This window comes from Drosophila sulfurigaster, chromosome 2R (assembly GCF_023558435.1).
Source record: "Drosophila sulfurigaster albostrigata strain 15112-1811.04 chromosome 2R, ASM2355843v2, whole genome shotgun sequence".
Lineage (NCBI taxonomy): Eukaryota > Metazoa > Arthropoda > Insecta > Diptera > Drosophilidae > Drosophila > Drosophila sulfurigaster.
This window is the reverse complement of record NC_084882.1, coordinates 22,694,229-22,706,211: the sequence shown is the minus strand read 5'-3', so window position 1 is coordinate 22,706,211 and position 11,983 is coordinate 22,694,229. Positions and strand designations below refer to the sequence as shown.

The window sequence follows — 11,983 nt, the reverse complement described above, 5'->3', positions numbered from 1 at the left end:
CCTGCGACTGCTTGCTTGCTGGTCGAGCACTCATTTCTCATTGTTGTGTGGTGCCGAGCTTCCATTGTCAACCGGTTTAATCTATTTTCATTATGGGCCACATTCATTCGGTACTTTCGCAATTTCCGGTGCGTCGTTTTTCCAGTCTTTACAATTGACGCCGCACGCCGCACGGTGCACGCTGCACGAAGCCACAAATATGCCAGCTCCCAAAGGCTTTGCCTTTGGCTGTAACAATGGAAAATTCGTTTTCAGTTTTGATTCTGTGTTAAATTTTCTGCTGCCCAGTGATTTAAGCGGCAAAGGCAGCACTTTAAATTGGTAGCAGAAAGTAATACATAGTAAAGTAATAATGAAAACTGTTGTTTATACGCACCATCACACGCTTTTCCTTTTTTTTCTGTTTTCTGTAGCCACAGCTGTGCTGCTCTTCAGGTGCAGCTGCTGCATGTTTACAACAATCTCTCCAGGTCCTCGCTCTCCGCATCACTGATGTAGGAGTCCGTGTCCGTGAAGTAGTCGTCGTCGCATCGATTACGACGGCAGCAGACACGTCGTCCAATCTCCTCGTCGCTCCAGTGCTCAAACTCTTCCTTGTGATGTTCGAGCAGCATCAGCGATGGAAACAGGCTATCACAACCGCTGCAGCTGTTGGTGGTAATAATTGGAATATGGTTTTGTTTTTGTTGTTAGTGGAAGGAGAGCCGTCGACAAATTAAGCACATTTCATTACCCAAAATGTCGTTTCTTTTGCTGATGTGAAGCCAACTGCCGATGGCAATGAAACGACCGATCACAAACATTGCAGGTGAGCGATTCATCTGAAATTTGAACATGGTCATGACCAGAGCCCAACCAGAGGCCCCCGTCCATTGGTTAGCTTAATGAGTTCTCTCCTGCGTCAGTTGGGCAAATCATTTTCCTACTCACCGTAGTCATCGTCATCGTCGGCCATGGCCAGTGCGTGTAGGCGACTTATTGTGCTCTCGTTAATCTGCTTGGATGTGGACATCGCACCCGCTGACAGTTCCTTTGATGATTTGGCTTTAACTTGGCACAGCCCCAGCTCACACAGCGCATTCTCCACCACAAAGTTGCCCTGGCAATCAGCGTTCGTACATGGAAAAAGCTCTAGGCTCTTCTCATTGCCATTCGCCTCGTCATTGCCGTTGCCGTTGCCATTGCTGTTTATATTGGTGTTGGTGTTGCTGTTGCTGTTAGGGTTGTTGCTCGCATTGCTGTTGCCGTTGCCGTTGTGGTTGTGGTTGGCATTGCCATTGCTGTTGCTGTTGCTGGCACCTGGTGCCAGCATTTCAAAATCGTCTAGCTCATCGAATGGATCATCGATTTTATGGCCCAGCGACACGGAATCATCTGCCTCGGCACTGAGCCTGCCATACGCCTTGCGCGGCGGCCTCTTTACGTATTTGTCTGTTTTTTGGCGAATAACAATAGCATGAAGGAATTTCATTAGTGCCACCAATTTGGCGAAAAACATTTCGTTCATAATTGCAACTGCTTTAAGCAGCGCCCGCAACACTTTTCTGCCCCCTCCCCCCTCCTTTCAAAGTCATCAGACTTGGCATACGTGTGGTATGTGTGATATGTGTGTGTGTGTGTGTATGTGTTTCTTCTTCTGCCAAAACTTTTCGCAACATCGAAATTAAAAAATGTTTTTCCACTGCAGCTGACAATTTATGGCCGCCTTTGTGTTGCCTTCAGCCTTTGTCTCGGATCTCAGGTTTTGTCTTGCGACCGCCCAGCACAAAAGTTTTGCGGGCTGTCCTCGAGCCGTGAAGTGATAAAATGAGATTTATTGTGCCCATTGTCATTGCGAGTGTGTGTGTATGTGTGTGTGTGTGTGTGTGTGCAAGTCTGCTTGCCAAGGATTACAATAAATAGTCGCTGCCTATAAAATTCTATAAAGGCTTTATTTACGATCTGAATTTATGGCATTGCGTTTGCCCATTGCCACAATTTATTTCGGCCAAGTTTTGCTTTTAAGTGCTCATTACCAAATGAGAGGTGAACGTGGCATATCAATTGAGGAAATTAATACTGATTTATTTCACGAATAAATAATTATGAGTCTAAATAGGTTGAACTCCAAATAAAACGTGGAAAAGAATCGCACTCTAATATTTTGTATGGTATTCCAAAATAAGTTGAACTTGTAATTTCAATTAAAAGAATATTACGAAAAAAAAAATTATTGTTATGATTCAAAATTTATTATTATTATAATCTCTTTTTTATAATTTATTTTTGAAAGTGAGGAATGCTTAGAAACATATAGTGCTATAACATCACAGATAAAAATGTCATATTAAAAACCTAACTTCATAACTCACTATGAGAAATTCAATTTAGTATTATTATAATTAAGCTAAACATGTAAAAAAGTTCTAGAGTGATAAAGAGTATTTTCATTTCTTTGCAATTAATTATAATGCAGAGTACATAAGCTAACAATTATGTATCATTATTATAAAATAAAAATTTAATTTGATGCGAAGAGCAGTAACTAATGAAATTCGAGAATTATGCAGAGTATTATCTTTTTGATGCAATTAATTAAGAGCATAAGCTAAAAAATATAAAATATTATTATAAAATAAGAATTAAATTTGATTCGACGACTAGTAACTAAGGAAATTCGAGAATGATAAAGAGTATTATGACTTTTTTTGCAATTAATTGGAATGCACAGTGAATAAGCTAACAATGTGTGTGTTTAGTAAGCTAATCACGACTTTGTAGTAACGTAACTGTTTAGATGAAAGCAAAATGTCAAAGGTTTGTTTGTATTGCGCGAGGCAAATAAAAGCGAGTATGAATATTAAAAATGAAGCATGCTAGGCAACTCAAACACACCCAAACACACACATACTCCACACACACACGTTCTATAAGCTGCGGGCGAATGCAAAAAATTTGTTTGCGTTGCCGTGAAGCGGCGCGCCAGTGCGTGAAGCAAGAATAAAATTCAATTTTATAGCAAAAATGTGTGTGCAACGCGCCAAAAAGTATGCAACAAGAAGTTTTGTTCGCCCCAGCATTTAACTATGCAAGTGTGTGTGTGTGTGTCTGTGTGTGCATATGGGTTTGGCTGTGGAAATGGGTGCGGCTGCTGCCGTTGGCCTTTTCTATGCACTGATTGAAATTTACGGCACCAAAGACCGCACAAAAAAAGAAAAAGAAAATATAGAAAAGAAATAGCATACGAAGTAAGGAAAATGCCCTGCAACGCGGTGGAATATTTAGTTGCGTCTTGCGTCTTATGATCAAAAAGATTTGAGGATAAAGTTTTTCGCAATGTACTTTCCGATTACGAACACAAATTATTACAAATGATGTGCCGCCGGCAGACAACTTGTTGGGTTACATGAACATAAATCATGGCCAAAAAGCAAAGGCAGTGATCCAAGGCAGCCAAAGACTGGCAGCTCAGGCAGCGTGCTTATTAATATGCCAGATAAACGCCCAATAATTTGCCAGGCCTTCGAAATATATATTCGCTTTTTTCCCAATCAAAAACCTGCCAAATGGGAATGTGCCAAAATATAATTTATTATTATAGTTCAACTTCTATTTTCTCTCCTCGCTTTCTTTTGCTACTAAAGTTTTTCAAATTAGCGCAAAAAGTTTGTAAGGACTTGAATTTTCTGTGTGTTTTAAGAGAGCCATAAATTATTGGCTCCATACAGACAAAGACAGGGACAGAGATAGAGAGACAGCAACACATTCACATGCAATAATGTGCGTTTAATTGCTGATGTTATTGCAAAATTGTCGTAAATTGCATGCAAAATACATACACACATGTTTCCTATATAATTATCAATGACAAATGGCTGTCATAATTATCGGTTAATGCTGCTGACATATGTTGCATTTGCATAATAAGTTATTCATGTGAATGAATCAGAGTGGAAGCATATTCACACGCGAACACTGCAATAATCTATAAAGCCAACAAAATATCGCAAATTTATTATGATATATAAAAAAAAAGAGTTAAGTTTTTAATTGGCATGTATGTGTGTGTGGGCTACGCATATTTGCATAATTTAAATGTATTTTCACATCTTTAGCGCAAAAAAAAAGAAAAAACAACAAGAGTACAGAAGGAAAACAATTTCATGGATTAATTCCGTTATGAGCTGCATAAATTAGCAATTTGTTTTTACTTTTTGTACTAACTAATTTGTAATTCTATATCCAATTTTAAATTCGCTTTTGTTTGGTTAAACACACAAAAAAAGATAATTAAATTTTAATTGGTTTTAATTCAATTATTTGTTGTGCTGTCGGATTAACTGTTGTGTTAAATTTCCTTGAAAATTGCTCTTTAATTAGTGTTTTTTTCCGTTTGTTTTTCTTTTTTCTTTTTTTGCTGAAAAGTCTACTCTACAATTTGTTAATGAAATTAATAATGTTAGTCTTTCGAGAGCACAAAAGAAATTCATTCGTTTGCTAGAGACATGTGTATGAATACCAATTGTTACCTACTACTACACACTGTTGTCGTCTGTTATCTTGGGCTTCCGCTTTGGGCATCCTTTTGGTTCGCACTTTATCACGATTTCCTGGCGTCAGAGTTGGCGCGAGGCTTAGCGCTTAGACAAAAGCATCTTGGGACAACGCCTTAAGTGTTTTTTTCGACAGTCGCATCCGTGGTACGTTTAAGACACCCGAAACACACACACACACACATCCTCACTCAGACAGTAACCTACACACACAGTAGAGCATTGACACTCAGCTCTACTCACACGTAGGCACACACACACACATACGTAACTATGGCCATAAGGACGAGCTTATTATTAAGAGAGGTTGCTGGAGCTAAATGCTTGTATTTGCTTTACTCCAAACACATCCTCGCATTTTTCCATCAGACTTTGCCATCACCATCGCCATCGCCATCGACGACAGCGACGACATCAACAGCTTGCCATATGCCAGAGGATTTTGTGCAAACAATACGAATAAGTGTGTACTTGAGTATATGAGTATATACAATATATTGTTATATGTTATATTATATTATGTAATACTCCCAGACCATTGTGGGAATTTTAATTAACTGGTTTTGATAACCTGCTACGTGCTTGAAGTTCCAGCCAGCACGTGGAAGGAACATTTCTACGAATCTATCTCTTGTTAAAATCATTCTCAAATTTACCTACTCGAGTGCTGTTTACTCATACACAAAACAAACATTTTATGCCCATATGGATTTATTGAGCCTGTTGGTCTTTGGTCAGTTTATCAGCTCCGGTTACTTCTGCTCTGTGATTAGAGAAGCTCGACGTTAATTTAAGTGTAGTAGTACTGGTTTGTCGTTGTGCTGCTGAGTCATGTTTCGCTAATTAGGCAACCCAATCAATTACCGCCTTGTGACGAAATATAATAATATAATTGCCACCTGGACATTCCAGCTTACCCTGTGTGTTGTTGCTGTGGTTCCCGTTGCCGCCGGCGCCTCCATTGCTGTTGCCCTTGCTGAAGTTGCAATTGTTGTTCAATGAATTAAAGAAATTGGCAGCGCCAGTGCGACGTAAAATCCAAAACATGTTTCACTTGTTTAGTTTATTTTATCCTGTGATATGTGCAGTTTGTTATTGTTCTCTTGCGAACTATGTGAAATGCAGCGACGGCATTTCAACGCGTATGCTGATAAGCAGGCAACATATGAAATGCACAGCACAACCGAACACTCACACGCGACTGCGACTGTGAAACTGAATGCGATTTACGAATACAAATACGAAAACGAGCAAGCGACAAAAGGATGTAGAGCGTTGTGTTGCGTTGCTGGCTGACTGTTCCGTATCGTCGCGTTGTCTGCAGCAAACTGACTGTCGCTGGCATTGGCATCCTCGTTTTATAGTCGTCGCAAGGAACAAACATAGACAGCGAGAGAGAGAGAGCGCGTTACAACTGAGAGCGAGTCTTACGTACTTTGCTAACGTAACGTAACGTAATGTGATGCTTTGAACTGCTCATTTGGGAATCGTTCGCGTCGTGGTCGCCACTTCTGCAACTTGTCTTCGCATGCTAAACGCTGAACTTGACCTTCGCCAACAGTTGCACCGAATATTCGCAGTTTCATATTTTTGCTATTTTATTTTGGTACCCAAATCGATTGTCTATTCCCGCTGCGTTAACGTTTTTGTTAATGGCGTCTTAAACTCAACTGTCTGCACTAAAATACCCATCAATCAGGAGCCGGAAAACCGGATACTGGCGTCAACAGCGTTTAAACTTGTCTGCTCGCTTGCCACATTGGCACGCACCACAGACACGCCCATAGTGTCTCTAAGGTCTGAGTCCTCATAAAACTTAAGCGCCCGGCCACACATATTTGTCAAGAGCAAGTGCAGCTACCCTAGCGTCATTTCGCTTTCGGTTGCACTTCGCAAACATTCTACATCGGCGACTTTAATACCAACGCAGCACAAATTAGACAGCAAACCAAAATGCCAACGCTTTGATGACAGAGTCTGAAAATTGCACGATTTGTTTGCAGTTCCTCAGCGTAACTTGATATTTTGAAATTATAAGTTGTTTTTCTTTTGGGAAAGTGGTTTACGAAAATGTGTGGTTTGGTCTTTTATGCTTAAACATAATACAGAAATACTTTTAAACGACTTTAAAAAATGTACTTCATTTTATTTTGTTAAATTATCAAGCTTATTCATTTGCTGTTTTGCCAATCAGTTGACAATTGCTGATCCATATTACCATAAATTTTGCTGTTTTGCAAATCAGTTGACAATTGCTGATCCATATTACCATAAATTTGGCTTAACGATTAAAACAACGGATTGAGTAAATATTAATTTTCTGCGTGGCAAAGTCAAAAAGTCAAACTGCACGCAATCGATATCTAATGTTAAATAATACACGATTTTATGGAATTTATTCTACCAATTTTGTTATATCATGAAATGCTCATGGATTATGCATATCCCATACGACAAACAACAACAATGTTCATAACTGAAACTGCAGCAGACATGGCAAAAACCAAACTCTGTTATATTCTGCAAATAAACTAATTTAAGATTCAATTGCATTCAGGTGTATATGCAGATTTTACCTGCAGTTTAGCAATTAAAATTGCAGATGTTATTTTCCCTCGATTACTAACAGACATAACATTCGGATTTTGTTTAAAATACTTGTAACCTTTGGCATATTAATTAAAATTCGAAATAAGCGTCGTCCTAATCAGAATTTTGTTAATTAATGTATAATCATAATTTCACAATGCATTTTATATCAACAACAATTTCATGAAAGTTTAGATTAGACGCTGGTTGTGTTCGTGGAACTGACCGGGTATTTTTTTTGATATCACGTTAGGGATATTTTAGAGCACCACCGATATACAATGTAAGCAAGACTTCCAACAGTTGAAACTTGTTGTCCTGCAAAGCCAAGTACGTCAGTTAAAAAAGTGCAACCATGAAGTGTGTTAGCCTCTATATCTGGTTCTGCTGTTTTTTCGCCTTAATAAATGGTCAGATAAAGCCTATAGGCGAAAGTTAAAATGTTTATATGACGGCTCTTCGATTAATGTCGGTGTTTAACAAAGTATTTCATTTTAGAAACTTTATAATATATGGAAACATCGATGCAGAGATGGGATCATCAGTTGGGTTCTCATTCGTTCACCAAGTAATGACGAAATTTAAAAAACCAGTAATTATTGCTGGATCCCGAACAGATTCAATGTATACTTTGAGGAGATTAACATATCTTCCCATTCTATTCGTGTACGAATCAAAAGAAAATTTACCACTTTATGGTCCTGAAATTGAAGCATTTTTTAAATGGTGTTGGAAATTGCATCTGTATTATGTGTCACTAATTTTTAAAGGCAACCGCAATAATGAAATTTGGTCATACGACTTCAAATCCAATTTAAATATATCAAACTTTTGATCAGAACTTACAGGATTTGAATTTGGATTCTGTTGGCTTAATGGAACGGCATCAATCAACCGTTTCAGTTTACCAGAGTGTACCCGAAAAATTTGTGGTAGGTACAAATCAAAATCAGTTACAATAAATACTGATTCCTTACATATTATATTTTTAGTATCAATCAATGGAACAGAATGATAAAACAGGAAGCAACAAAAGCCTTGGTGGTGAAGTTGGCGTTATGTTAACAGAGTTTATGCGATATGTGAATGGAACTATGATAATTGTTGAATTACCAAGGAATAATTTGTGTCACGGAAATACACTGCACTGTGTAGACAATATTACAGTTGATTTTGGTGCAAATTTGCAATGGACGACTAATGTAAACTTTAATAATCCATTACTTAAATTAACCAAAGGTTGCCTAGTTGTGCCATACAAACGTCAGATGAGTATTCGAAAATATTTAGACATAATTTTGGCAAATTGGACGACAATCTCGTTTTTTGTATTTTACTTTTTTGCAAATGTTGTGATTAAGAAACTGTGGTAGATACACACACTTAAGAAAACAACACGAATTGCGGTGTGACATAGAATGAGAGAATGATAAAGAGAGCTAATATCGAGAGAGTTCGGATAGCCGAGAGAGCGTCAAGTTAATATGTGTGTGTGTGTAGGCACTCGTCCTACTACAAAACTGAACCATCGGCGTTTGCCACTGGATGAGCTTCTTTTTAGATCTTTTGAAATCTGCCTTCACCAAAGCATAAGTGATCGAGCAGTTCGCAATATGAGAAAGATAATGACTAATTTCATTCAATATTCAATCGAATCAGGACTCGGCCAAAAATGGCTGCAAATTGGACTTGAACAGATGAAGAAAGCAAATCTGATTAAACAACCTCCTTACGATCCACCAACTCATTTACGATTGCCTTTAGAGTTCTTCATGGGTCCCTTTTTGTTGTTATTAACTGGCTTGCTCTTAATCTTTGAATGTATCTTAACGCGATTCCACTTACATTCGAATGAAAATAACATAATGTAATAGTAGTATAATTACAGTATAACATTAAATGTTTTCTCTTATTGTCTATTAAAAATACTTGAATAAATCATATATTATATTATAGCACTAAATATATTCATAAAACAAATAAATTAATATACTATTCACATTTAGAGCTTGAGATTTGTTATTAATTGCTTTGTTCATAAATTAAAAAGTAGCTATAGTTAGAATAAAAATATCCTGTTAATCATATATTTAGCGAAAAAGTGATTGATAAAAATTCAGCTAACAATCTAATTCTAAAAGACAGTTAATGATCGAAGAACATCAAGGAAGACAATTTCAAGTTATTAAATCTATTATTACCACTTCGTTTTGTGCAATGATTTAATAGTTACTGACTTTAACATAATATAAGTGCTTACATTAACAGACTTCATCTCTGGGATATAACATACAAGAAGTATGTGTGGCATTACATATACGTTGCTGTTAAACTACACATATTATACTGAACAGAAGTACTTTAAAGCAAAATAATTTACATTTCGAAATTATAAAACGTTATCGTATTCATCATATTTCAAGAATGAATTGACTCTGCAAAAAAAAGTAATGATACAAATAGTAGGGCCAAGTGTCGTGAAATGGTCAATGGCTGAAAAAGCAACTATTTCTGATGTGGTTTTATTTCAACAACGCGTTGCAACGTTGCAACGGATGAAGCAGTAGATACGTAACTCCATGAAATATTATTTATTACCAAAATGGGGATAATCTCGAGCGCGAACAAAATGTCGCGTAATTACTATACAAACACGCTTACAATACTTCAAGCTTTTTGTCCTGGACAGCACCAGTGTAAAAAAGTGCAACGATGAGAAGTGTTAGCCTCTGTATCTGGTGCTGCTGTCTTCTGGCCGTGATAAATGGTCAGATAAAGCCCATAGTGCAATGTGAAAATAAATATTCAAGTGTTCTTCGAATTATAATGATGCTTGACAACATATTTGACTATAACAACTTCATCATATATGACAGCTTCTATGCAGAGGAAGGACAATCAGACGGGTCTTCATTTATACAACACATACTGACGAAATTTAAAAAATCGGTGATTATTGCAGGACCCGAAACAGATTCATTGCATAATCTCATTAGCACACGAAATTTGGCTGTAGTTTTTTTTAGTGGAAATTCTGATCCGATATTGGATGTTGTTGCAAACACGATGAGAAGATTACCATATCTTCCCCAACTATTTGTGTACAAGTCAGAAAATAACTTTCCGCTTAATGTTAAAGAAATTGAAGCCTTTTTTAAATGGTGTTGGAAATCCCATTTATATTATGTAACACTGATTTCAAACAAAACCAGTATAAATGAAATTTGGTCATACAACTTCAAGTCAAATTTGACTATATATAAAATGACAGAGCAGAAAATACGTAATTTTAATAAAGCGTCACAGGGTCAAATGCAAAGATACCAATCAACTGTATCTGTCTATCAGAGCGTGCCAGATGTATTTGTGGTAAGCTTAAATATAAAGCATTTTCTATCTATATATAATGTAATTTGTCATTTGTTTTTAGTATGAATCAACGGATCAGCGAGATATAACAGGGAGCAACAAAAGCCTTGGAGGAGGAATGGGCATTATGATAGCAGAGTTTATGCATTATGTAAATGGAACTATGAGAATTTTGGAATTACCAAGTAACAACTTGACCGTCACAAAATCACAATTCCGTATACACGATATAACAATTGATATTGTTGCAAATATGCAATGGAAAACTAATGTAAGCCATCATAGTCCTTTCATCTTGCTATCTAAATATTGCATGGTTGTACCTTACAAACGCAAAATGGGTTTTGAAAAATATTTACTACAGGTGTGTGCAAATTGGACGATAATTTCAATATTTATATTTTACATTATTGCAAATGTCGTGATTAAGAAATTGAACCATCAATTTATGCCACTGGATGAGATTTTGTTTAGATCAATGGAAATTTGTTGTACGCAGCCAATATGTGATCGAATTATTCGAAACATGAGAATCGCTGAAAAGATAATGATGATTTGCACAATGATTTATAATTTGCTTATGTTCGCAATTTTTTCTGGAGCTCTAGCAACTCATATTACCACGGGATTTCATATGCCAGAAATTGTGGATGTTGACTCGTTTTTAGCAAATGATTTGCGTATCATGCTTCCTACTTCTCAACAGAAGCATATATTACAATTTGAAACAGTGCCTAAGGAAATAGAAAACAAAATGATTTTTGTAGATGAAAAGACATTCAATCATCACTTAAATTCTCTTAATGGCAACTTTGTTTATGTTGTAGCGGAACACAATTGGGCTCTATACGAGTTCGTCCAAAAACGTCTACGACAACCCAAATTAAAAATGGCATCCGATCCTTCATGCGGTATTTCACGTTATCTGAAGCTTCCCATTCGCCCGGAATTGCCTTTGACAATCAAATTGAGTAATTTTCTTGATCATGTCCATGAGACTGGACTCAACCTGAAATGGATGCGAATTGGACTTCAACAGATGAAGAAAGCAAACCTGATCAAACAACATCCTTACGATCCACCAACTCATTTACGATTACCTTTGGAATTCTTTATGTCTACCTTCAAATTTTTACTTAGTGGGCTGACCATGAGTCTTGTAGTCTTTCTCTTTGAATGCATTTTCAAACGTTGCCGTGCACCATCAAATGAAGAAAATAATGTAATAATCGTATAAGCACAGAATAATATTAAATATTTTCTTTTATTGTCTATTAAAAGCACTTGAATTGATCATTATAAAAAGTTTAGAATTTGTAAAATCTGTTAAAAGGTGAATAATAATATTTTATGATATGTGTATAATTTCGGTATTAACGACCTTTAATGTCAATGTAAACACAAATTGTTAGACTTCATTTTAGCCACGTCAGTTAGATGGTAAGGTCAACAGTTGAAAAAGTGCAGTCATGAGGTGCGGTAGCTTGTATCTT

At 36.7% G+C, this 11,983-nt stretch overlaps 1 protein-coding gene across 1 annotated transcript; it reads right to left on the bottom strand.

The window, feature by feature from the left end:
* Nucleotides 1-416: 416 nt before the first annotated feature.
* LOC133838344 (putative uncharacterized protein DDB_G0286901) lies at nucleotides 417-5,848 on the bottom strand. The gene is made up of 4 exons (XM_062269417.1): nucleotides 5,450-5,848; nucleotides 931-1,431; nucleotides 734-821; nucleotides 417-648 (listed from the first exon to the last, which is right to left on the bottom strand). Exons 1-4 carry the CDS (start codon nucleotides 5,577-5,579, stop codon nucleotides 453-455), a joined length of 915 nt encoding a protein of 304 aa, XP_062125401.1. The 5' UTR covers nucleotides 5,580-5,848; the 3' UTR covers nucleotides 417-452.
* Between the last annotated feature and the right edge of the window lie 6,135 nt (nucleotides 5,849-11,983).